General features: G+C 37.1%; 1 protein-coding gene across 7 annotated transcripts in view; it reads right to left on the bottom strand.

Moving 5' to 3' along the window:
* Positions 1–26708, bottom strand: part of ACTN1 (actinin alpha 1) — a 123023-nt gene that overhangs the window by 31120 nt on the left and 65195 nt on the right. For 4 of the 7 annotated variants that reach the window (XM_070938602.1, XM_070938584.1, XM_070938568.1 and 1 more), the window contains exons 3-9: positions 25437–25556; positions 19991–20077; positions 18139–18226; positions 14927–15005; positions 12515–12596; positions 10441–10526; positions 1064–1156 (exon numbers count right to left, since the gene is read on the bottom strand). In XM_070938602.1, the coding sequence (XP_070794703.1) occupies positions 1064–1156; positions 10441–10526; positions 12515–12596; positions 14927–15005; positions 18139–18226; positions 19991–20077; positions 25437–25556 (635 nt within the window). Of the gene's footprint in view, positions 1–1063; positions 1157–3713; positions 3802–8004; positions 8091–10440; positions 10527–12514; positions 12597–14926; positions 15006–18138; positions 18227–19990; positions 20078–25436; positions 25557–26708 lie in introns of those variants that run through there. The other 3 variants (XM_070938593.1, XM_070938576.1, XM_070938611.1) reach the window with 2 other exon arrangements.

The raw sequence follows: 26708 nt of genomic DNA on the forward strand, positions 1-26708 counted from the left end.
TCTTACAGATTGAATGATCTATTATTATATTTATCTATTACCCTGTTTCCTCTGAAAATAAGCCCTCCCCAAAAATATTTAAACACATGCGCAGGCGGTCTCCGCCATTTCCTCTGGTTAGGGTTAGGGAGACAGAGCTCGAAATAAGTAAGACGGCAAGAGGAGCCCCGTCTTGCTCCACGCGCCCCAAAATAATAAGGCATCCCCGAAAATAAGGCCAAGCACTTATTTTGGGCTTCAAAAAAATAAGACAGGGTCTTATTTTCGGGGAAACACAGGTACTATCTAGCTACTTAACATTGGTTCTACAGTATGCACACTGTTTTTAAATTGCTACAGAACTCAGATATTTTAGTAGTATGAACTTCTGATATTAGTACTCATTATAGTTTTAAAATCTATTTGGATACAATACTATTCTAATGTAAATGTAAATATTCTATTAAACCATGGTTCCAGGAACCATCCCAAGAGCCATGCAATAGCATACCCCCGTTGCAATTGTTCACAAAGGTTTTGATTGTTATATTCCATACTGACTTTCCTGGGACAGGGGCTCTCCAGCTGTCTTTACCTGTCCCATCCCATAAAGAGGGACATGCTTCAGATCCCAACCGTGTGTGGGCTGATAGGACTCAGAGGAGAGCTTTTTCTTTCATAGGGTCTACACTCTGAAATATCATCCCTTTGGAGATTAGATGAGTCCTGCTCCTGTTGTGCTGCTGTAAGGCTTTGAAGACTGTTCTGAAGCCTGGGACTTTGGGGATGCAAACCCCATCTTCTGGTTATGTTGAACATTGGACAGGTGTTATTTATAATTTTTCCTGGTTCCTATATATTTTATGTTTATTCTGTATGCATTTAGCTTTTTAATATTGTTAACTGCCCAGAGTTGAAATGGAAGGTCATATACATCTACTAAATAATAAAAATAGCATGCTGTAAACAACAGTGCCGCTCTGTTTCTTCTCTCCTCGCACATTTGCTGCTGACTCCAGTAAATTAATCTATTCTAAAGAACTCTCCTGGCTATACCAAAGAAACTGAAAGCAAGGCTACCTACATCACTGGCCAACTTCTCATAGTCTTCCATTAGCTGTTCATTCTCTTGATTGACAGCCAGAACCTTGCAGATGCGATTGGCTGCCGTTTCAGCCTGTTAACAAGAGAGAAAGAGAACAAGAGAAGGAAAAAAAAACAAAACAGTATCATTAGCAAAGATGCTCCATGTTCCAACCCATTTCTAAGAGAACGATACTTGTCCCGTTTTCTTTTAATACTTCAAAAACTTGTTAGTACCACCACTTCTGGGAGATTAGGACGAGAGGCGCATTTTGGGAATTTCAATCTGAATATGAACTTGTCCAACCTGAAATGTTTTTTTTTATCCTCTAAAACAAAATCATCAAAAAATAAAAGGGCCTGAAGTAATCAATGGAAAGAAGAGGAAGAAAAGCAACAAGCCCAGAATTCAGATCCCAGTTAAAAACAATACCCGACGATCCTTTGCATTGTTAAGAGGATAGGCATTTGGCACAAGCCATATAATGTCATCACAGGAGTCATAAGATCATGCAAATTATGTAAATGATCTCATAACACGTGACATTACTTGTCCCTTTGAACATTCAGCAAAATGCCGATGGTCGGGAGTTATCTATGTTGCAATATTATTTCAACTGACTTATTTACAAAATTTTACTTGACAATAATTTTATTTTAAAAACAAGAGCAGCTGTTTTGTAACTTTCTGTCTTTGGTTCTTGTGGGTTTTACTGGTTGCTTGCAAACAGCTAGCTAAAACCTCTAGCATGTTTGAACTTCTGTATCCTATCACAATGGCCAAAATATGACAAAGTCCAAACTTTGTTCCAAAATGTTCAAATACTTCTTTACATTATTATATGGGACTACCTATGGCAGAGAACTAAGCTTTCAGAGAATTAAGCTTTTGCTTTAAAAACTTTTAATGAAGAAGCAAAGAAAAAAAATTCATAAATAATAGTACTCAAAATGAACAAATATGTATTTTAAAATACATGGCTATAGCATCCCAAATTAAAGAGGTAGCATCCAAAGCATACTCTGTAGAAAATAGTCAGTTATTTTAAATCTCCTCTAATCCTGACAACCAGGTTGGTACAAAGTATTTGATATCAAAAAAGGAGATCAACAAAACAGCAAAATTGTCTTGCTTTTTCTCTAGGAAATGGGTGTGTCCTAGGTTTAAAAGTGCCATAATAAAAATGTTATCCTAAAAAACTATGTTCTGCAGTCTTTGTTTATTAGGTTAAATGTTTAATGATATCATTGCTTTATTTTATTATTTTGCATATGCAATCTGCATCTTCTAATTAAAGTGCAGTACAGTTCTCTGAACACAGAAACTTCTATGATTTTAAGCTTGTATTAAAGTCAGTCAATAATAATTGTCAATTGCAAAAGGCCATACTACTTGGATCCACACATATATTATTACACTGATGCATTTTGACATCCTATCTTCTTGGAAAAAACTCAGTGCATATAAGGGCCAACACTAGCTAAAGAATTGACAGCTATGACTTCACATTGTTGTGAATAGATAATAATAATTTGCTTCTATTTACCTTGCTTTGACCAGTAAAAATACAAGCTTTCAAATTCCACAAGATTGTTCTAGCAATCTGGATACTAACAGCACAATTTGATATATTTTTATTCCAAATTAAGTCTCAGTTTTGACTCATGCTTAGCATTAGATATGTCACATAATATACAATAATTAAATTCTCAGCTGTTTACAGAACATTGTGCTTTGGCTCATGCAAATACTTTTAAGCAGTTTAATTAAGCAGATTAAAATTCCAGCCGTAAGTAGCTATACTCTTGAGGGACTGGTTTGGGAAGTGAGAAATTAGCTTTCTATGTTACAAAATTCACTTCTTCATATTAACTGCTCATAAAATATATTGTACTGTATATGTATAATACAGAGTGAAAAATACTGATCTACGGACTTATGTGAACTGATCGTTTCCTCTATCAAGGATCCAATTATTTTGAAGGGCATTTTTCAACTATTTTTTTTTACTGTCCTTTGACAGTAAAAATGTTCTCTTCCAAGCTATGTTTGTCCTAAAGTTTCACTCATCAGAATGCACCATTTTTCTGGGTCACTGTCCAGTTTTTTAAAAAGGGCATCTTAATTAATGAACTAAGTATAAGAATAGCTTGGACAAAGACACATCCACAGAATTTCCCTGAAAGATGCCAAACTGCAGTGGCTCTGAGAGCTGCAGATTTTACATGTTTTGCTCACCTCTTTGCTTCATTATCACATTAAAAACATACAGAATAAACATGGTTATTGCAGAATGCACTTTGCTCCTAAATTAATCCATAAATAAAACTCAATATCCTTTTTTTTCAGGAAACATAAAAAAGATTAAAGCTGAATTAAAAGGCTTTATTTCCAGAAATCCACAAAGTAAAGTATTAAAAACAAGTTATAAGTACCAATTTAGTAATTAAAAATGCTCATGCACTTTAGGGTTATGAAAGTTAGAAGCAGCTGGGGAAGAAAGGAAGCAAACTGACCATAGCAAGTGTATATTTAGAGAAATATTCAGATAACACCCCACACACACATACATACATACACACATACAAATCAAATGAAGGAAAAGCAACCCTACATACGCACACATATCATGACAGGCAGGGCCCTGTACCTTCAGTGACTCAGTATAACAGAATGAAAGAAGCAGAAAGTTGATCATGTGACTTCCCCTTCAGAGCTGGTAGCAGTAATGAGAAATCTGAATGAGAAATGGAGTGACATCACAGTAAATCACCTAGTCAAGAACTGGGGTGGAGACTGAAAAGATAACCATGTGCTCCTAGGCCTGTACCAAAATGCTACACACTCACTGTGCATTAACCCTGACAGCTAACAGAAATGGGTCAGGAAAAAACTTCAGAGGAACCAAATCCTTGGCGCAAGCCTCCCCACCCTGATCCCCTCTAAGATGGCTATAGTTCAAGGAGACCTTTAACCAAGCTAATGCGGTCTAGAACAACTCGCCCTGGCCAACTCACTCTATTCATCTTGATATAGCCAACTCCCCAAGGGACAGCTCAACACAAGCTAACTCAAGAGAGGGGCAAGTTAATTGCAGTGGGTCTTGCTTTGCTTCAGGTTTGAATCTTCTCAAGTTAGAATTCCTCAAGGCTGGGGTCAGCCAGAGCATGGAGTCACTTGTCCCTTTTGTCCCTCTCTTGAATTATCCTGCATTGAATTCTCCCACGGTAAGTTGGCCATGCAAATTGGCCGAGGCAAGTCATCCCATTTCAAAGCCAATAAAAGACCCATTATGTCACGCACGCCCTATAGCCAGGCCATTTCTGAGTCAGGTTTATCCTCATTGTGCCTCTTGTGTACCTAGAGTTAACCAGTGGGTTATGCCTTCACCTAAACTAAGGACCTTTGGATTATTTGAGATTGCGAAAGAAAGCAAACTTGAATCCTCTCTTCCAGTCCTAAGATACAAAAGGGAGAAGCTAGAGTGGCTGTGTATTTCTTAATTCTTTCACTTTCTTGCAGGTAGATTGTGGGGATGTGAAACTTAAGGTTTCCCACCTCCACTCCCCACTTTTACACAATTTACTTGGTCAGGGGCTTTTTGTGAAACAAAACAGGAAGTATGAGTTTGTCAGTAACCACAATTTTTGTGAAATGTTAAAACAGGGAGTACAAGCCTATCAACTACACAAAGATGTATGGAATTCTTTCTGATATAACTAAGTCAGCCAATAATTCTGTCTTGACTGTTAACCAATTCCAGGTAAGACAGTTACTCATGATCTGGGCCAGATCCATCATGTTAATATGAACATGGCTGACATGTTAGACTTCAACTCCCACCGTCCCCATCCAACCCATGGTTTTGTCCAATTCCTCTCATTGGGGAAGGCAGATACTCAATCAATTATTTTTAATAAACTTTACACTAGTTATTTGTTCCATGAGAACAAATCTAACAAATCTTCTAACTGAGAAAAGCTTCCTAACAAGATGCGTAACAATGCTAATTGCAGGCTAAACGTAGGATCTACTCATTGGTGGACAGAAATGTTATTTTAACAGTTGTGTTCACCTATCACTCAAAGAAATGAAATAGTGAATTGTTATTTAAAATGAGCAGCAAAAAGTATATATTTCTATTTATTTACTGACAAGGGTTTCAGTTAACATATTGAAACCTGCTGGAAAACCTGTCAAATTGCTCCTTTCCAAAGAAATGAAATTGAATCTATGTATTCAAAGAAAGCCCTTTGATTGTAAATATGGTAAGTTTAAAAACCAACTCTGAATATGTTGATGTATATACTCTGTCTTCTGCTACATTTCAAACTATTTACAAAAGAGGATTTTCCATCAGTCTCAAGTAGAACTGAGCAAAGTTTTCAGCACCATTCTAAAGTAAAACTTGTATTTATCCTTGTTGTCTCTTAAGCACTGAAACAGCTTTAGAAAAGGTGAAGGTAGAGCTTTTAATAAACTGGTGACACAGGTATTTGAAAACTTGGGTTTTCCATTTAAAATGATATAAATTCAATTTATATCCCAGTTTTCTCAAACTAAACTTTCTTATATATAAAAGAGAGTGTGAGTAAAATGTGTTCTTTTAAAACACACACCTATCTACACATATTAAAAAGATCTGCTTAGATCCTTCTGCAAAATATATTCTCTAAATAGTCACTTTAAGCACATTATTAAGTTGTAGGCCCAATTTTATCATTTCCAAGGTGACAATGAAGTACTACTGGAAACAACTCAATCAGAAACTAATGCAACTTATCAGCTACACATGAACTGGGCCTGTACTTTCAAACTTAGTTTATAATATTTTAGTTTAATGTGAACTTTGAAACCCTATAGGCTTGATAAATTATTTTGGAAATTGAATAAAAATGTGCATGCTAATTGTTATTGTAAGAAGATTACATAATGGAAAGTTAGGGTGAAATTTCTAAGATTGCCTTGTGCAGTGAGCAAGATTAAGGCTCACATCAGCTGTCCTCAAGTGAGCACACGGATCCAATGCGAAGCTATAAGAACATGGACTAAAGGCTGCTTTCCCCTTGGTAGCTTATACTCAGGTATGGATAAATGCATTCAATTCTGAATGACACATATAAGCCGTTGTTTGTTTGTTTTTTACAAACTGTACACAATGAGTGAAACTGAATCCATAGAAAGCAAATACAGGCTGTGCCCAAGTACAAAAAAGTCAAGGGAAGAGCAGCAAGCTGTATGGCATGGGGGAAAAAATCATTGGAGAGATGATTATAGAGAGTTTAAAAAACAAAATAAAGCTGAAAGGATAAGAAAACATCGCAAATGACACAAAATAAAAATAATACCAGGAACACCACTGAGTGGCAGAAGAAGACAAAGAGGTGGAAGCAAGGATAAGCAAGAAAAAGAAAGAGTACGCAGAAACTCTTGTAATACAATCTAGTCTTAGGACTAGATATTAATACAGCTATACCCCAACTCGTACCCCAACAAATGTATTGGAATGTAAATGTAATTCTTCACTCCAATGCAGGGTTTCCAGGACATAAAAGGTGAGTTCCAGGTTGGGGAAAGCAAGGTAGGACAGGACTTAATACTGCATTTAAGTATTAAGGTGGCCTTAGAGTTTTCTCCTCATGTGGAAGAAAGACCTGGGATCTTCAGAAAGACTCCTGAGAAGTCTTTTGCTGAGGGTGGATCTGGCAAATTGAACACATTTGTCCTCTTTTTTTTAAAAAAAGTTGTTTTGAGGAGGTCCATGTAGGCATGTTCTGATCACACTGATATTAAAACACTATCAACAGGAGAGAAGGGATTTGGGTTTTTTTATGATTACATATATCCTAAAGAGCACGTTTATGCCTACAATTGTAAACAAGCTGGAATCTTTAACTCCACTATTCGTATATGTAGCCAATAGCAATGGAATTCTCTTGCTTATTGGAAAAAAAACAGAAATAAAACCTTTTGAATAGCTGGCTTTTTTTCCACTACAGGAAACAAATCATATACAATGGCACTCACGTACAGCTTTTTTCAATATAGATACAGAAACTATAGGCTGAAGAGAAAACTCAGAATGAAAGCTCTGCTCATCCTTGCTCCTCTTAATATTTATCTGCCAAAGGCTGCCTGAGCTCTATTTTGTCCCTTTCGCAGGAAAAAAGAGCCATGGTTCCTTCCATTTATGGGATATTTCTAATTTATCCCCCATAAGAACTGGGATAAAGATTCAATTTGAGAGGAAACCACGTTTTTAGAAGAAAAAACAATGGAAGAGTTTAAAAAGGACCTCTTTGTACAGGTCCCACAACTGGGCATTTCACTCCACATTGAAGTCTGTGTGGTTGCCACTTGCAAAACATCTGAAAAGAAGAAGTGTGGCTGAGCTCTACTTGAAGCAGGATCTCACCCTCTAGTGCAACGATAGTTATGGCCACACTACTAAAACACCTGTAAACTGGCCTTTTTTAAACACCCCCAATCGGTTCACTACTGTAAATAGTAGACTAGTGCTATATCAGTCTTGAAGAACAATCAGGCCTTAAGAGGTTCCAAGGGATTCTGCACCCTGCAGAGAAAAGGGAGACTTTGAGGAAGCTTCTTCCCACTTGGAGAAGACATGAACGTTGTCAAATAAAGTAGAACGTGTTTCCTTAATTTGGATTAGTGTCAATATAGCCTGGGAGCTGTAGTCGGGAAACTATGTCCAGGAAAATGCAGAGTTCTTCTATGTCGCAAGAAGAAAGAAACAGAGAGCTCAGCAAAGTTAATGGTCTTTTTTTAAATCCCCAAGATATTTAAGAATGATAATATTAGAGCTCAAAATGAAAGCCAGCACTGGATTCCATATCTGTAAGAGTTTATAATACTTTTCTCTAAATTTGATGGGCAGGAAATAGGAGGAGGAGGAGGGGTGGTTAGGAGTAAAGGCTCACCTTCTGCGCACCTGAGAAGGCGTGGTAGTAACATGAAACATAGGTCATAATGGCCTTCTCATCCGGCCTTAGCGTGCCTATAATATCTGTGCAAAGAAGGAGAAGAGGTTGAAAGGATAAAGTAAGAAGCAGCACACAGAATAAAATAAAACAGTCATGGGTGATAAGAGAGGGGGGAAACTTCCCATCATGCATTGCAGGACAGGCCAAACAGATTTCCATGCGGAGTGCTGGGAATTTGAATCAGAATATGACTGGCAGAATTGGCTTTGTGGACTCCATGAACCTATTACCACCACCCCTGTCAGTTTTTCTTTTTTTTTACACAACTCCACAGTCAGTATATTCAGCCCACTTGGAAATGGGCAAAATAAGACTCTAGGAAACCAACTCCTGGCAGAAAGTAGACCTAGCAAAACAAAATAAGGTTATAACTTCTTTGGATGAGCAATTTGTTTACTAATTTTTGTGCTCATGAAAAACCTTGATAACTATAGCCCTCTTTTGAGTGAATAAACCTTTTGGCAAATTAGAGCTGAACTATATCTTGGGAAATATTGCCAGCATTCCCTTCTAAAACAGTGGAACTTCCAAGTTGCATGACTACCGTGAATGAACATTCTCTCTTACTAAGTGTCACTATATCAGAACAAAGAAGTCTTGCTTTTTCTTCAAAATGTTAGCTTTCCTTAAAGAGATAATTATTGCCAAGGGGAAACAACCACTCATGGAAATAGATTATATGCATTGTGTGATCCTTCTGGTCAGACAGATCAACCCTTAGTGTCATCTTATGAAATACACCCAATCCCCAGAAATTTCAAGATTTGTAATTGCAGTATCAAGGGAGGGGGGGAGGATATCGAATGCTTGTTATTTCAGACATGTGCAGCAAAAAAGCTCTGGATTAATCCCTTGCCCAATATCGAAATATCATAAATCAACTATGCCATATAATCAGATTGGATATTGGATTACTATTCAAAAAATGGTAGACTGAACTCAATTATAAGATCAGTGATATCATAGGGGAATTCTGGAAATGTATTTCATACTGAAAGTATTTAATCATTTGGAAGGTTTGAAAAACAATAACAAATGTTTTAGATTCACTTCTGCTTTGTTTTAGAAGACATATCTCTCTCAAACCAAAAGTGAGAGGCCTATCTCAAAGTTGAGTTCAACATAGTTCAACAGGTTTGACAGTCACCTGTTTGAATTCCTACAATATTTGGAATAAGCATGTACTATATGTTTAAGAACTTACATTTTTTGTAAAGTAAACTCAAGCCCATTTAGTCCAGAATCATTTTGTAAATATTCCCCAAAACTTTAAGGGGATTTTGGTGACTCTTCTATCTATTGCTGCCTTGAGTCAAATTTTATATGTTTGCAATGCTTTTTTGAAGTGGTTTGCAAGTTCAAAGGCAAGAAAGGCAAGTTTATCTAATCTACTTTCATACTTTGTTTGGAATTGTATAGTTAATTTTCCAAATTTATGTTTTCATGCTCATATACCCAGTACGTATCTGTGTCTTCTAAATGAAGATGGGAAGCATCTGTCAGCCTGAATCTTGATACTAAATCATCCATGCACCTGACATGAAATAGTAGTTTCTTATTTATACCTCAGTTCATTGCAGTAACTCAGGATTAGTTCTTACTGAATTCAATCACATCTACTTCTAAGCAATGTGAATAGTACTGCAAAGCCCCTTTGATCCAGAACAAATTATGAGACAACAAGGAACAATGGATTCATTAAATTATAATCTTCAGTGACAAGTTCTTACTTGGAGAATGAGCAACATTTCAGGGGATTAAAAGAAAAGAATGTAAACATACTTATCTAGGAAATCCATCCATTTGCAAGATTGTGTCATTTTACCAAACAAGTAGAACTACCCTATGACAATTTCTTTTGAAGGGATAAGGTCTTCTGACATCAGCAAAACAATTTTGCACAAAGTGACATGATGGCTATTTAATTGTCAACTTCCACAGTACTTCATTCACAAAAGTTGTATTGCTGAGGCATCGTGGATGAAAAACTTTTGCAGAAGCCCAGTTATTTATTTTCCTGGTTAAAATTAGTGTTCCTGAAGATCACCGCAGAAGAAATGCTTGCACAGAGTAGGTCAAGGGAGAGTTCCTGGTGCTTTCAAAGTGGCCACAAGACTTATACGGAGAATGGCTTGGCATTGCATCACTGACTGTAGAACTGTATTTGATTAATATGCACTCCCAGATTCCTATACACTTGGAGTACCACTAAGACAACGCTGCTCTCAAATAATAATAACAAAGATGCCCGTAGCTAGATAGGAAAGAGAAAGAAAGAGAAAGAGAGAGAGAAAGCGAGAGCAAGAAAGAGGCTTGGACATTAGCAAGAGGACCAGGTGCGCTGTGTGGAAGGAGCTTGGAATCCTGCGATACCTTCTGGGCTCCTGAGAAGGCGTGGTAGAAGCTAGAAACATAGGTCATGATGGCCTTCTCGTCAGGACGGGCTGTTCCAACAATGTCTGTCAAAGAAAACCTGAAGTTAAAGAGCATCTTAACTTGGGGGAAGTGAGAAAACTGAGGTACTAGGGGCACCAAGTGAAGAGTGGAATAACTTTTTAGTTCCTGCACATTTTTTTTACAAAGGCCTCTTTTGTTGTGCTTAGGAGAAGGCTCTCCTACGCTGAAGAGAAGTTATTCCTGCTTCTTTTCCCGTTCCTTAAAAAAAACCAGTTTTTGAGAAATGTGCAGACTTCCAAAAGGATAAGTGTCTATTAGGTCAGCAAAAATATGAAACATACGACTTCTAGATAGTTACTGTACTAAATGAAACTGCTATTGTCCCTCCACCCAAAACTTGCCAATTGTTTTGAATCTGCTTTTGGCCTGAGTGTTCCAAGCATTTGTTGAGGGGTTATTATTATTTTATGTATTTGTATCCCAACTTTATTATTTTTACAAATAATTCAAGTTGGTGAACATATCCACACCTTCCTCCTCCTATTTTTCCCACAAAGTGAGAAAAAGTGAAGTGAGATGGGCTGAGAGAGAGACAGACTGGCCCAAATTCAACCAGCTGGTTTTCATGGCTAAGACAGGACTTGGACTCAGTGTCCTGCTTTCTAGCCTGGTGCCTTAACCACTAGACCAAACTGATTATTGGAGTAGGTGCTGATCATTTTTCAAATAAATGCTAATGTTTTTCACAGCATCTCCTTGCTGCTATAAGGGGGAAGGAATGAGTATGATGGTCTCTAGAGCACAAAAAAAAAAACAACCTTTGATGTTGGTCTATATCATTTCTTCTATGAGTTGGACTTGGGAATCTCACCTAAAACTACTTGCAGAGCATAAAGGTGAACATTAAAATCATTGTTTAATTTTGATTGTCCCCCAAAGTGGTGCATTCTAATATTTCGATCTACAAGTCCCTGAGTCCCTTAGCCAATGACCTGATAACTGGAGAATTCTGGGAAATGTCGTCCTGAGATATTTTAGAGAAGGCTTAAGCAAATTAAACAGTGGACAGACTGGCAGTCATATCCTGCAGAGTATGTCCTAAGTTTCTGTATATGGTTAAGATCTACTCTAGAAACAGTTCTCAAAATTCATGACCTAGATGGAAGGAAACAACTCAAAAGAGACTAGCAAACAATAAAACGTTTCCCAAACTTTAAGGAAAAAAGAAAAAGGCAATGTAAAGGGCCTGAAAAACAAAGGCAATGATAAAACTAGAATTCAGTGCCAGTGTTGATTTCTAAAATACAGGGAGTAAAAATGAGTATTTAACATCAGTATTCTAGAAGCAGATATCCAAGAACAGAAGGTTATATTGAACCTGTGTTGATCCTATTTAAAGGACAGTGGCCTAAGAAATAAAATGTCAAGATAAACTATTTAAAAAGGGAAAAGACAATGAAGGATGACTAGTCCTTTGTTCTATTTTCTCTTTATGTACTGTAGATTGCTATCATATCACTGTTTGCTGAGAATTCGACTTGTTTGCCCAAGGTGGAACACTGAGTTAGTCCAAGACAGGTGTGCACCTATCACTGAGGCTCAAAAAGCACGCCAGGGACCAGTGAAAGAAAGCATGAATGCCACTCTGCTATTATTTGTCTTAGCCCAGCTCACATACTACATGGAGCTAATGACCATGACAGGATCTCATGACTGGAACAAAATCATGCAGGACTTGACAGATCATGTTAGGAAATACCAAATCTGTGCTGCTCCTACTGATATGTACACATATATTTTCTCTGTTGTCCTATTAATCAAATGGCATTAGTATTGTGCAGGATCCAAAAATTAGATCAAAAATATTTTAAGACTGTGGTTGCTGTAGATGTATCAGAACTTAGTCTGATCTAAATGGGTCTAAATGTGTGATAAGGAGAGAATGATCTAGTAAGAATCTCAGTTCTAATAAATACATAAAGGCATTTTAAGGAACCTTTTTGGGGAAGTGGGAGGAAGAAAAGGGAAACAAAACTGGATTTTACTATACCTTCTGCATCCAACATCTTTGGAATATCTAAGTATCTTTCAGCCACATCAAAAGCTGTATTCAGATTTGTATAAGGATCATCCTAGGAAAAAGAATGTTTTATTAGCAATAAACGCACAATAAAAGAAAATACTTCAATAACCATCAGTTACATAGTATACTTCACTGAAAAGCTAGATTAGTTGACCCAAAGAAAACAGAGGAAACAAATTTAACTAGAGGACCATGGTCTTATCTAGCACATTTCTTCATGAAAAACTACTTTCTATGTTCTCCAGATTACAAATAACTTATAGGCACATTTTTATTTAGCTTTTTGAGTATTTTAATAGTATATGCTTTTAACTTTCTTTTTAAAATTATTATATTTCATTTCCCCCCATAACCTCTCTGATGGATAAGGATGGTTTTCGCTGGCCCTACTTTCTTGCATAATCATCTAACAAATCAAACAAAGTCAACTCTCTCCAAGTCCTGCACATTCAAGGTTACCATTTGACTGGACCTAGGAAATTAGCATATTGATTGATACCCCCATTGATTGTGGAATTCCTTCCCCATAGAGACCCACATTGTTCCTAGGCTTGTAGGTTTCAGGAAAACAATTAAGATCTATTTATTTCATTTAGCACAGGAGGAAGGCATATTGTGAGTGAAGGTTGGAATATGGTACGGTCACGACTATTTATTATTTTGATACTTGGCAAAATGTATACTTTGGATGTTTGGTTTTGCCTGTATTATGGGTTAACCTATGGGTTTTGAGGGATGTGGTGGCTCAGTGGCTAAGACACTGAGCTTGTCGATCGAAAGGTCGTCAGTTCAGAGGTTTGAATCCCTAGTGCCATGTAACGGGGTGAGCTCCCGTTACTTGTCCCAGCTTCTGCAAACCTAGCAGTTCGAAAGCACGTAAAAAATGCAAGTAGAAAAATAGGGACCACCTTTGGTGGGAAGGTAATAGCGTTCCATGCGCCTTTGGCGTTTAGTCATGCCGGCCACATGACCACGGAGACGTCTTCGAACAGCGCTGGCTCTTTAGCTTTGAAACAGAGCACCGCCCCCTAGAGTCGGGAACAACTAGCACAGATGTGCGACGTGAACCTTTACATTTAATGGGTTTTGAGGGAACTGCTTTTTATTTTAGGCTGATTATCACAAACAAATAAATATATATACACCTCAGTTCAAGTTATGTACGCTACAACAGAAGATGTAGTCTTGTCATTAACTCTGCTATTTTCAGAGTTAAGGAGGGGGGAAACGGAGAACTTTGCACGCTTTGCATAGGTAGCCTCATAAATACCCTCCTATGAAGAAGAGCATTCTAGGAGCTGACAATTAAGATATTTCTTCTAAAAGAGGAAAATGAAATCCTTTTGCCTTTAATTTGGGGAACTCAATATAACAATGTTCAAGGAACAAAAAAAACCTTTTAAAAAGCTGCTGAAACATCCATTTTAGTTAATTACTAAACCATGTGAATTATATTATAGATAACATTTGGAGCAAACCTACAATCACTACAGTTTTGTTTAAATTATTCTTCTTTTTATAAATGTTAAACAAAGAAAGATTAGATTAACTTGATTTTCCAGTATGCCATTTTATTATTTTCTAACATATATGATCTGTTAGCTGAAATATCTCCACTTATTTTAACTTAGAGACAGTTGAGGAAAAGCATTTTTATAACTTACTGATAAATTAAATGGGTGTCAAAACTTTTAGTCAGAATCGGCAATAGGATTTAAATTGCAGATGGCTGCTATTTAACAAATATTATCATCACAGTGATTTATCAGACCTCAGTTAAGTGAACTACAAAAACTGCAGACGTGTTTTCCATTTAATACCTTTCCAAAATGATGGATAAACTAACTGTATCAAAAATAATTTCAACAGTTGACTGAATTTACATCATTGGTGTAATTATGTATAATCTGTAAATTGATGTGAATATAGTCAGATGTAATGGATATTCAGCTTTAGCAGCCATGCCTTCCTTCTGAAAAGTCCATTTAACTGTATTAGGAGGTTTAAATACACACTTGTGCCAACACATGTTAAACATTATTGAAATGTCACCAACTGCTATTCTTCTACCTTCTACAAATCGAAGCAAGCATTTGAATTACCTGAGCTAGAATTCTGAAGGCCAAGGAACCGTCAATCTGTGGTTAATCTAGATCTTTGTCAGCATATAACTACTTCTCTTTCCAACCTGGTGCCTTCCACATGTGATTTGGAAGGGGAGTCAGTCCAGCACATTTGGAGAACATCAGGTCAAAGAAGACTGCGTCAAAATATATCTGAGCTTTTCAGAGAATCTATTTCATCTTAGGTAAAATTGTCCAAAGGTTTTATTCTTTTGGGATCTATGAACTTGAAACAGCCCAAAGTCTAATACAGTACCTTTCTTAGTTTTCCATAATCAATAAGTTCTGGACGGTGTCTATGGATCAATGCACAAAAACCGAGACCATCCTTCCAGCTATAAGAGAGATGAAACACAATTAGCTATATTCTTTAAGATGCACATGATGAATAATTTGAAAGCAAACTGAAGACAGTCTAAATCAATAGTGTTCTCTGTGCACACAACTGGGCAGAGAGAATGTAGCTGATTTAGATGGCATGAGCCCTGGTGGGGCAGTGGTTGAATGCAATACTGCGGGCTACTTCTGCTGACTGTCGGCTGCCAGTCAGTTCAGAAGTTCAAGTCTCCCAGGCTCAAGGTTGACTCAGCCGTCCATGCTTCCAAGGTCGGTAAAATGAGGACCCAGATTATTGGGGGCAATATACTGACTGTGTAAACTCCTTAGAGAGGGCTGTAAAGCACTGTGAAGCAGTATATAAGTGCTATTTCTAGTGCTATCTTCCAAAATTACAATGCTATTAACTTACAACCCTCTTCATCCTGAGCCAGCACAGTCAACAATCAGAGGCAATTCAAACTGTGGGCCAACATGTGTGTGTGTGGGGGGGGGGGGGACAAGTTGGCCATCTAGAGATTAATTGTACTTGAATTTAATCAAAGTTTCTATTCATTTTTGAAAGGTTAACCAATTTCATATTTCAAAGGACCTGGTACCTGGTACCGAACTAACTGTGGAATAAAAATAAAGAAGGTATATTGTTTTATCAGTCACTAATGGGTATATGCAGTAAAATAATGTTACATTGTTGTTTGCTCTTTCTTTTGTCAGATTTTGGCAAATAATGATTCCAGTTTGTCTATAAATGTAAAAAGTGTGACATAAAACATGAGTTGTTTTCTTTTACAGGTAGTCCTCGACTTATAACAGTTCACTTTTTTAAAAAAATTTGATTTATATGCCGCCCTTCTCCGGAGACTCAGGGCGGCTTACACTTAGTTACAATGGCACTGAAAAAAGTGACATGACCCTTTTTCACACTTATGACCGTTGCAGCTTCCCCATGGTCACATGATCAAAATTTTGATGCTTAGCAACTGATTCACATTTATGACGGTTGCAGTGTCGTGGATTCACATGATCCTTTTTTGTGACCTTCTGACAAGCAAAGTTAATGGGGAAACCAAATTCACTTAACAACCATGTTACTAATTTAACAACTGCAGTGATTCACTTAAGAAATGTGACAAGAAAAGTCATAAAATAGGACAAACTCACTTTAAAAATGTTTCACTTAGCAACATAAATTTGGGCTCAATTGTGGTCATAACTCGAGGACCACCTGTACTTTAACAGAACTGAGGCAAGAGAGGAAAGAATAAGGACTTCAACATCTCTTGCTGCATCTCAAGATATAATATTCCTTTTCATTCTACTTCTTTATAGATTTTTGGCAATTGTGTTGACTAACTACATTTCAATGGCTCAGGAGGAGGAGAGCAGGAAAGAAAGTAAATACACAAACATGTCATTAGAACATGATGCATTGCTTCCATTCTGGACTGCTGGGATCAACCACCATTAATGATCAACTCAGGCCTGGCTTTATCATTCAAGCTTTCAAAACTGAGGTATATAGAAACATAGATAGGAACAAATCTGCTAGAGAAATGTGTATTTTGAAATGAATGTGTTATATGAGTGAAGCCTCTGTAAGGCAAGGATGGAGGAGGAAAAACAGTAGCAGTGGCAACTACATTCCCTTCCTTGGCTCCTCAACCCATTAGTTTGCATTAATTACCGTATTTTTCGGAGTATAAGACGCACCTTTTTACCCCCAAAAAGAGGGTGAAAATCTGGGTGCATCTTATAGTCCAAATGTAGCCCCGCCCAGCCTCTGAAATGGAGGTTTCAGAGCTGAAAAAAAGCAAGGCTCAGAGCTCACAACCAACAAACCTGTTGCTAAAGTTCACCTCTTGGAACAGCTGATTGGGGGTATTCCGGGAGGATTCCTCCCCAAAAGCCAAGGTGTGTCTTATACTCCAGTGCGTCTTATAGTCCGAAAAATACGGTACTTTGTAAGTAATGTAAGAGTCATTTTACATGTCACGGTACATAGCTTAAGTCCTATAAGAGTTCTTTTCAACATCTCTCCATCAATTGCTAAACCACAGCATAGCATTAGTTTTCCATTTGCATATTGAATAAACCAACACAAAATGACGTTGCCTTCAGGTTTCAAGTATAACAAACAACTGTTGTTTAAGTTAACCACAGACAAAGGGACAAAGAAGGAAAGTGAGCCCAGCATTCATGTTTATCTTGACAACTTTTAGTTTAGCAAAGTGTGAATATAGTCTGAACTGGTCCATTCTTTATCTTGGCTGGATAAAAGTTTTTTTAAAAAGCTTCAGCATTTTAACATAAATACCAGGGGGAATTGCATGTAGGTCAGCAAAAAACAAATTATGAAAGCTGCATTGTGTTTTTGCGATACAAGGTCCAACTGTTTCGCAGGGATATTTTCACATACATGTAAAAAAAGGGCAAAGTCTCCATTGCATCAATGCCACATTGTTTGACAGAAACCCCAGCCCTGAAGATGTGTCTGATGCCACGGTAACAGAGGAAGAAACTGTTAGCTAATTGCAGCCTTCAAATCTTGAACTGGAAGGTAGGGTCAAGAGCACAAACACTCTATCCTCCTCCATCTAAGTCTCGGGTGTCAAACTCAGGGCATCACGTTGCCATCACGCCAGTGGTGCGTTGCCCCTGGTTCAGACCGGTTCTATAGAACTGGTAGTAAAACCAGCGGGAGGCTCCGGCCACTGACCCTGACATCATCAGAAGCAATCTGCGCATGTGCAGAAGCTTTTGTGCATGCACAGAAGCAAGGCGCGTGCGCGAGCGAAGCAATCGCGCATCTGCGATCCTGTTGCAAACTGGTAGTAAAGGTAAGTAGAACCCACCCCTGCATCACGCCCTTCGCGGAGCTGGGGTGGGTGTAGCCTGCGCATGACACACCCAGCCCACAGGCCGCCAGTTTGACACTCCTGATCTAAGTGGTCATGTTAATTGTGAATGTTTTTAGCGTGAGGTTTAAGAACAGCTGAGTTGATCATTAAGCAGCATCCAAATCTTTTAGATGATTTTTTTCTCCAACTTGGGACAGGCACTGGTTGTGCAACTGAGGTATGTGACGTATCAGAAAAGCAATATTTTCAGGGAACTGCTCTTTATGCTTTTTACCTAATATGGAAGTTTTGGATGTTCACATTTTTGTAAGGGGCAGTTTTCCTCTGGCACCACAGCAAAAGCCCTTCTTTCGCAGATGTCTCTACAGAACAAAAGATACAAGCATTAGTTCCAAGTTTTCTTTGATCATTCTGACCTTTGAAGCCATTGAAGAGAATGTGGATGGCCCCTTTCATTTGTACTTCAGAATCTCCCAAGAATTAGTTTAATGTTGGAAGCCCAGAGTAAAATAGTAAAAGTAAAGTAACAGTTAGCAGCCCAGAGTCTTCTGGATTGAACAGCCACAGCAAATTTTAATTAATATTAATGGTACTACTACTAATAATACAATACAAACTAAAATTAGCAACCTAGCAGTGAAAAAAAATAATAGCTTACTCAACTCAAAAATTATGATAACTAGGTGCAAGATTTAGGATGCTCAATAACTTTTCAAGATGAACTGCCTTTATAAAAAATATTGCTGAAATGGGAGTGGTTGACAAGTCTTATGATCAATTTGATTATGTGCATTATATTACTTTATTTAGTGACTGAGAGAGTGCAGCATTTAATTTTTAATTTTTACATTTACATCCAGTCATTATTTTTATAAATAACTCAAGGTGACAAACATATGTAATATTCCTTCCTATTCTTATTTTCATAATAACAACCCTGTGAGGTTGGATGGGAAGAGAATGAGTGACTGTTTCAAAGTCTCCCAGCTGGCTTTCGCGCCTAAGGCTGGTTTCTAGCCTGCTGCCTTAACCAATAGATCAAATATAGGCTTTAATATTAAGTATTTAAGGTACATCAATCGTATTTAAAGAATTTAAAGTACAGTCACTGGTATTTTTCCCATATCCCTTTCCCTCATTGAGATTTTATGATGTTTTTGGCAGTTGACACCTGAAAATGAAAAAGAAAGCAGCAGCTGAGGCAACTGCCACTGATGATGCATTTCCATAGCACAGTGTTCATTTGAAATGTTCTTTCTTTAAGGTTTCTTTAAACCTTAAAAAATTAGGTTGTAAATCTGGAATGCTATTCTTTCAACTCTTTCCAAAAGCACTCAGTTGAGTAAAATAACACAGAGAGATAAAGTCAAATTTGCTTTCTGTCAAATGCAAATACTCAGTGATCATGTGAACACGCCCATGTAGTTTTCTTGACAATAACATGGAATTAATTTGCTATTCCCCCCCCCCCCCGAGCTGTTTTCAACTTCCCAGCCCTCTAATTTTTAGTGGTCTCACATCCAAGGGCTATGCAGGCCCAGCCCTAAAATCAGATCCTTCTCTCTCTTTCTCAGGCCTGTCAATATGCTGCCGCATATAAAACAAATCAGTTCACAACTATTAACGTAGCACAATAATTACAAGAATGAACTAACAATAAAATAATACTAAATGAATAAAAAGGCCCAACTAAAGAGGTAGCTCTTGAAGCCTTTTCAGAAAGTTAAACTAACCGAGACTCCAGAGGAAGCCTATCCCAAAATGTGGACAGGCAGAAAAGATTTTGGAAGGAAAACTCTGCCTCCCCTGCAGACCTTAATGTCTAGGCAGGTTCAGAATAACGAAGTGAAGCCTGCTCTACAGTGTCATGAAAGCTGTCAGCCTGTGTCCATCACTCTTCTTGCCAAGTCAGGGAATCCAGACTTGGAACTCCTTAACTTTGCATTTTGTAAATAGAATCAGCAACTTTCAGATACCTCAGATGCAATTAATCAAGCAGAGACACTAACTTCCAGCTGACGGGCAAGTATTCTTCATTCAGAGTATAGGTTCCATGTTCTTTCCTTGAGGCAGCTCTTCCTCGTCATAACTATCCTTGGAAGAATTGAGAACCTGTTGGGATTTACCTTCTACTGAGATATCCTGAATGGCAAAACGAAGAATGATGGTCCAAATCATGCCAAGGGTCATTTTTGCATTCCCATCAACAATCTCTGTAAAAAAAGGAAAAGAAAAGAAATGTAGCAGCTGAACAACCAAAAATAAACAAGCATGTTCTTAAAAGACTTATTAATCCAGCAGCAGACACCTCCTGAAACCTATGATGGGAAGAGGGGCAGAGGGCACATAAAAACTCCCTGGACTTATGAAGATCAGCAATCATCCGCCAAGGAGAAAAAGATCAAAATCCCCTGAATGCATATTGCTTCTCTGCTCTGTTTTGAACGGTTTGGTTTTCTTTTTACCCTGTTTCCCCCCCCCCCCCCAAAATAAGACATCCCCTGATAATAAGCCCAATCGGGCTTTTGAGTGCATGGCAATAAGGCCAAGCGCTTATTTCAGGGTTCAAAAAAATATAAGACAGGGTCTTATTTTTTTTTATTTTTTTTTTTTAATTTGATTTATATGCCGCCCTTCTCCGAAGACTCAGGGCGGCTTACAATGTGCTCAGCAATAGCCTTCATCCTTTTGTATATTTATACAAAGTCAGCTTATTGCCCCCACAAACTGGGTCCTCATTTCACCTACCTTAGAAAGGATGGAAGGCTGAGTCAACCTTGAGCCTTGGCGAGATTCGATTTTTGGGGAAACATGGTAGTATCTTTCCGTTTATTTATTTGACTGGTGTATATGATGCCTTCCTGTTTGACTGCTCAAGACAGTTTACATTTTAAGTTTTAGCACATCCTGCTTTCAGAGGGTTGGCATGTTTTTTTTAAAAACCAGAAACAACAGCTGGGCTCAGTCAATGTTTAAAAAATATTATCTGGTTTGGTGAATTAGCCCCCTTTCACAATTTGTAGTATTTAGAAATAGGCTGCTTGTTTACTGGTGTTACACAATGCCTGTGTCTACATCAGCACATAAAAGGAAGTTCAGTTCCTATCAACTGGCAGAAGAATCTTGAAGGTAGTCAAAAGAAAGAAATCAGATTGTCTTTCTGGCCAATATGATGCTCAGAGATTCCCAGCAGATCTTGGTTTCCCCCAGGATATCAGCTAGTCAGTTCCTGTAATATCTGTGACCCTGCAGCTGAAAGTTAACAACAAAATGCTGGCACTTCCATAAACATTTCTGCTCCACTTAGAACTCCATAGAGAAGCAGCTATATCCTTCTTTACCGCAAAACAACAGAATCCTGTGATTTCTTAAAGACTCGTCTATTGCATAAGATTTCCTGGATCACTAATGACATTCATGGAGTATTGCCCTGAGAAAGGAATATATAGAAACCCACTGTTGCTATGGGGGGTAGGAACAGAGAGAGTAAGAGTGAAGAAATGAAATGCAGGTGGTAAAGCCACTGAATTTATTTATGTGGTCATTCATTATACAGTTTGGGATATAACATATATTTTTGCATCAAACTAATAATGTTATGTGATAAGAAAAAAAAACTTTTCTGTTTAATCCAAAAAGGTATTAATTCTTTTAATTAATTCAAACTTGATTACCCTATTACATGAAAAAAGGTCTATCAAACCCACCCAATCCAAATAACACCACCTTAACCTATATTAATAAGTGTTAAGGTATTTATATCCACCTGCCTAGCAAACAGACACTATTGTTTTGAAATGTTCATCAGTTCAAAAGAATTGTCCAGATTAGCTGAAGGATTCATTCCAATATATCACATCAGTATTAACAGCATGTGCATATATAAAGCTCCTAAATCAGGAATAACAATAATAACAGCAATAATACTAATAACAACATCCCCAGTGTTGTTGGAGAGGCACTATCTTTATGTGGTTGTGAGCCTTGTATGCTCTGAGAAAGATGAGAGCTATGCCAGAGGTTCAACCATACTAAACAGGTCTCATCAGGAATCAGACAAAGTGTCTCTCCCATAAAAAATATGGAGAGATGTAAATTTCAGAAAGTCCAGTCTGAACATCTGGCTGTGTGATGAACCATAACAATACTATCAAATATCCACTATCCAGGTTATTGGGAAGGACTCAATAGACAGACAAAAATGCCAAATCTAGTCTGAACATCTGGCAGACTGTGTGACAAACCATAACAACAACAACAACAACAACAACAAAAGCAAAGGTAGTATCAATAGTAATAGGCACCTTGGGTGTAATTCCAAAACAACTACAACACATTTGAACACCATCGGCATTGACAAGTTCACTATCAGTCAATTATAAAAGGTAGCTTTACTTGGAACAGCTTACATCCTGCAACGATACCTTGTTTAACATTTAGCATTATCAAACATCAACATCTGTCTGTCCCAGATCCTTGGGAAGGACTCAATTAGATAAAAATGCCAAATCCAGTCTAAATATTTGGCTAAGTGTGTGACAAACAATAAAATCAACCAACAGTCCAAAAGCATTCCAAGAGAAGTAAGACAGCAAATTCATGATGGACAGCAGGACTGATTAACAATTGTGCCAATAGAAGACAACTTCATTCAAATGTCAGCTCTTCCAGTTTAGTTCTTTGTATTATCTATGACTGGGCAGCAGCAGCAGCAGCAGCAGCAGCAATAGAAATAATTAAAAACAAATTCTGAAAGAAACAGTCAGGGATAACAATTTGCGTCCAAAATGTGTTCCTATCAGATTCTATTACCTCATTGCAATATTTGACTATTTTGCAACAATAAAAATGTGATAAGTCACAAAGAAACCTTTAAGGCAGATTCATGAATTAAAGAACCGTTGCTAGGCAGCAACAGTTTGGATTTTATCTGCTAAAGTTGGTAATTATCTTGTATATTTTGTTCTCCATCTCAAAACCAATGTTGTCACCCTGGTGTCAGGAATATATCTTTATATCAAATGTGAAGATATGTTCATATATAAAACATTCATTATGTTGCAGGGGTTAAGCATGGAGCAAATCTGTTTTATCTTGAAATTCCAGAATTCTGATATAACAAAAAAAAAAAAGGCTAATCGTTTTTAAAGGGGTTCAGAGTAGGAAATAGGAGAGATGCGCATTGTGAACAATCTTTAGTACACCTGATGGACCCCCCTTTCCTCCAAAATCAATGGGGCCCTTTTGGGACATTCGTACCAATGGAGAATTGAGATTCTGTTCTGCATCTTTCACACTTTATGAAGTGTCTCCATTAAAAGGAAAAGCAGATGACAGAAATATGAAATATGTGTTGAAGACTAAGGATGATGATCTGAATCCTCCAAGAAGTAATTGTGAAAACTTATAACAAAGGATCCTTAAAAAGTCAAGCAAAAATATCTTAGGTGTGAAATCTAGAACAGTTGTCATTCTCACGATCTCAGAGTGCTGTTCACAGCACACTCAACAAGGAAAAATGTTCAGCTAGATCTACATTCAGCCTGTGCAAAGATACAGACTGCTGTTTGAAGAACCGGAACAGCTGGAAAGAGGAAACCAAGTGTTCTGCTTTAGTGAGTATATTTCCATATAATTGGTTTTACTACAATAAGTCTTTGTGAACAGAATATACAAATAAAGATACAATTTCCATCTCTTTGGTGCTCAGTTCTTTCAAAAGGAAAATAACCACTGAATATTCATAATAAACTGGGTTCTTCAAAAGGACTCCAAAATGCATTGAAATGAATAACCCTGTCATAGTACTCTGATGTTCCATTATCTTCTTGATTTACATGAGAGGATCACAGGATTTTTTTTTTTTTTTTGCATCAGGATTTCAAAGAGGATTTATGAACTTATTTTATATGTAAATAGGAACTATGGTGGAAATGCATCAAGAGAATGAAAATGTGTTTACACTCTATGTTGCAGTCCATTTTACTACAAAATGTGGACTGCTTCTGTGCTATTGATAAGAATTTACTTTGGATTTTTTAAAAAATCCATTACTAAGTGTGAGAGATCGTGCAGTATAAGCAACCAAAGGGGATGCTTTCTTGAACCTGCAGAATTTGCAGAACATGAGCAGTACTGTAAGCCATATAAGGTGGCTTTAATTTAGCCAATAAAAACAATAGTTTCACTACTTGTATAAATACAACTTTTCAAAATTGTTCCAAATGTCACTGTTTCTTTCTTACACAGTTTCCTTTTTGCACCACATTAAGGAATGTTGGCATTGCCAATCTAGTATCAATATAGAATTCCGGTGTTTTTTCTTGTTTTTCCAAACTTCCGATATAGTTCCTTGGATATTCTGAAGCCAAGATGATGATTAGGAAGTGATTAGTGGTGATACCACTTGTGGTCAAGTGATATCAGGGATCTTTTGACAGACTCTATTGCTTAGGGTATATTTAAAAATATGCACACAAAATCTCTTTTATTGGCCCATTATGATTTCTAGTTAAATCCCAGCTGCTTGATTTATTCTGTCTTAGCCATGTTAACAACATTCAGCTTGCTTCATTGATTTTTCTTTTGTTGCTATCGTAATGACAGTCACTGATCTGGGTCTTTCAAAATGCAGAGTTTGAAAATGTTTATAATCCTTTTCACAATCCAGTCACCATATAGCATGCTATCAGTCAACTCAATACAGTACAATTAAAAACCCATAATACAAAATAAAACACATGCAATGGGTACAGCAAGAATCATATACAGTATGTTCATAATTATTCTTACATTAATGGAAGGAGTTGGGGATTAATTCTATTTTTACACATATATTTTTGTTAAATTATATAGGTTTGATATAATAATGAAACATGATGATCTAATTGTATTTATGTTCTTGTTATGCTGAATCTAAAGAATAACAGACAACATAGATAAACTAAACAGATTCCCTTGGTTGAGTTGGGCAGCTAGAGAAATTGAATAAATAAATAAATCTTCCTTAACTTTGAAATGCTGTCTATTCCTATTGCACGTTGGGCATTTTCAGAGTCTGCTTCTTTCCTTCCCCTTACTCAGATATATCAAGTTGTAATCACCCATATCATTAATTGTTTCAGTCAAGTATTTTGGGGGAAAGTTTATGATGGATAAGAAGTCTATTTGGTTCATCAGGTTCTTGGATTAGAAAATCCATGAGCAATTTTTTTTTCTAAGATGAACAAAAGCATCGGATTCTTTCTTTTCTCTTCTTCCCCCAAATCAAAGATAATGAGACAGGATAATAATCCTTTAGAAGGAACACAGAGAGCATGTGTCTATACACCTGGTTCTTAGTGACTAGGCAGGATACAAATGAATGTGACAAATGAATGAATGGATGGATAGAAGCCAAAAACTGCTTCCAGCTATTCTAAGACCTCTTAATTGGTTGGTCTTCAAATGTGAAGTCCACATTTAGGAAATACATTATTTTCCAGCAATGCATCTAATATTAAATGTGTATCAAATAAAAACAGGTTCATTATTGCTACTATCCAGTTCCTGTTGGAAGTAAATGCTGCTTACCTTCAGCTCCAATGGAGACCAGCTTGACTCCTTTGCTAGCAATAAAATCCAGAGCTTTGTTCACATTTGAGATTTTGTGCACTCGCATTTTGCCTCTTTCTGGCTTAGCCAAACGTTCACCTAATCAGGTGGAGAGAAAAAAAATATGATTACCGGTATTTTTTTTTAATGAAGTCCTTCATTTCACCTCTACCAAGAATTCATATATTACACAAAGAAAACAGTTGCTTCTCTTTTGCTGTAAAACCACAACTGGTCCATTGGGATTTATTTACAGTCATAATTTTGTAAATACCTGATCGTACCACTTAATCATGTAGGGGAATCATGTATTTGACTACTTCCATCAAGTGACAAGATATACACATACTAAGTAGCACTTTGGGGAACAATAAAACTAAAATAATCATACTATGGTCATAAGCAGGAATGAGATTAAACTGTCTTCAAATTTGCTTTGTTTATATTCTCTTTTCCTTTTCCAACAGTGGAGATCTTAATAGTAAGTAATCAACTTGAATTCAAAGCCTTTATTGTAAAACAAATATTTTGATACAACATGCAGTGTTGTTTTTTTAATGTATTCAATTCTGGATGACAAAGCCAAATAATGTTATGCTTATTAACATTTTAAATCATAATTAATATTGATATTTCTTGTTTTGAATCCTCAATGATCTAAGTTATCTAAATATTACAGTGGTAATAATGTTTACTCAATATTGTATTAATCAATATATTTATAGTCAATATTGTAGCAATATAATGTATTGTGTAAGCTTTATAACTGTGTAATGAAAACAATTACAAAAAATAAAATAAAAGGAGGAACACTTTAAGTATGCAATTGCCTCTTATTCCAAAGTGGTATTGTTTCAGAAGGACTAACCTCATGATTTCCACATACATACATACATACATACATATTTATTTATTTATTTGTCAACATGTACAAGGAAACAAGTAACAGTGTAGACATGGACATGAAAAAAAGAATGGCACGTTAAAAAGATATAAATAGGCAAAACATAGCCATAAACACACAGAATGATTACATATAAATGGGGACAGTAGGACAGGGACGGCAGCAGGGGTGAAATGCTCCCAGTAGGTAGGCGAGTAGTTGCAATGGCAGTGGGCAGTTCGGAGAACCGGTAGCAAAAATCCCTCCCCCCCACCAGCCTCCAGCTTGCTTACCTTCGCACGCCTGCCTTGCTTCGCTTGCTGTAATCCCTGCAATCCATTGCATCAGCAAGCAACTGAATCTCCCTG

Source organism: Pituophis catenifer, unplaced genomic scaffold (assembly GCF_029215685.1).
Source record: "Pituophis catenifer annectens isolate HBS135680 unplaced genomic scaffold, rPitCat1.0.hap2 SCAF_1, whole genome shotgun sequence".
NCBI classification, from domain to species: Eukaryota; Metazoa; Chordata; class Lepidosauria; order Squamata; family Colubridae; genus Pituophis; species Pituophis catenifer.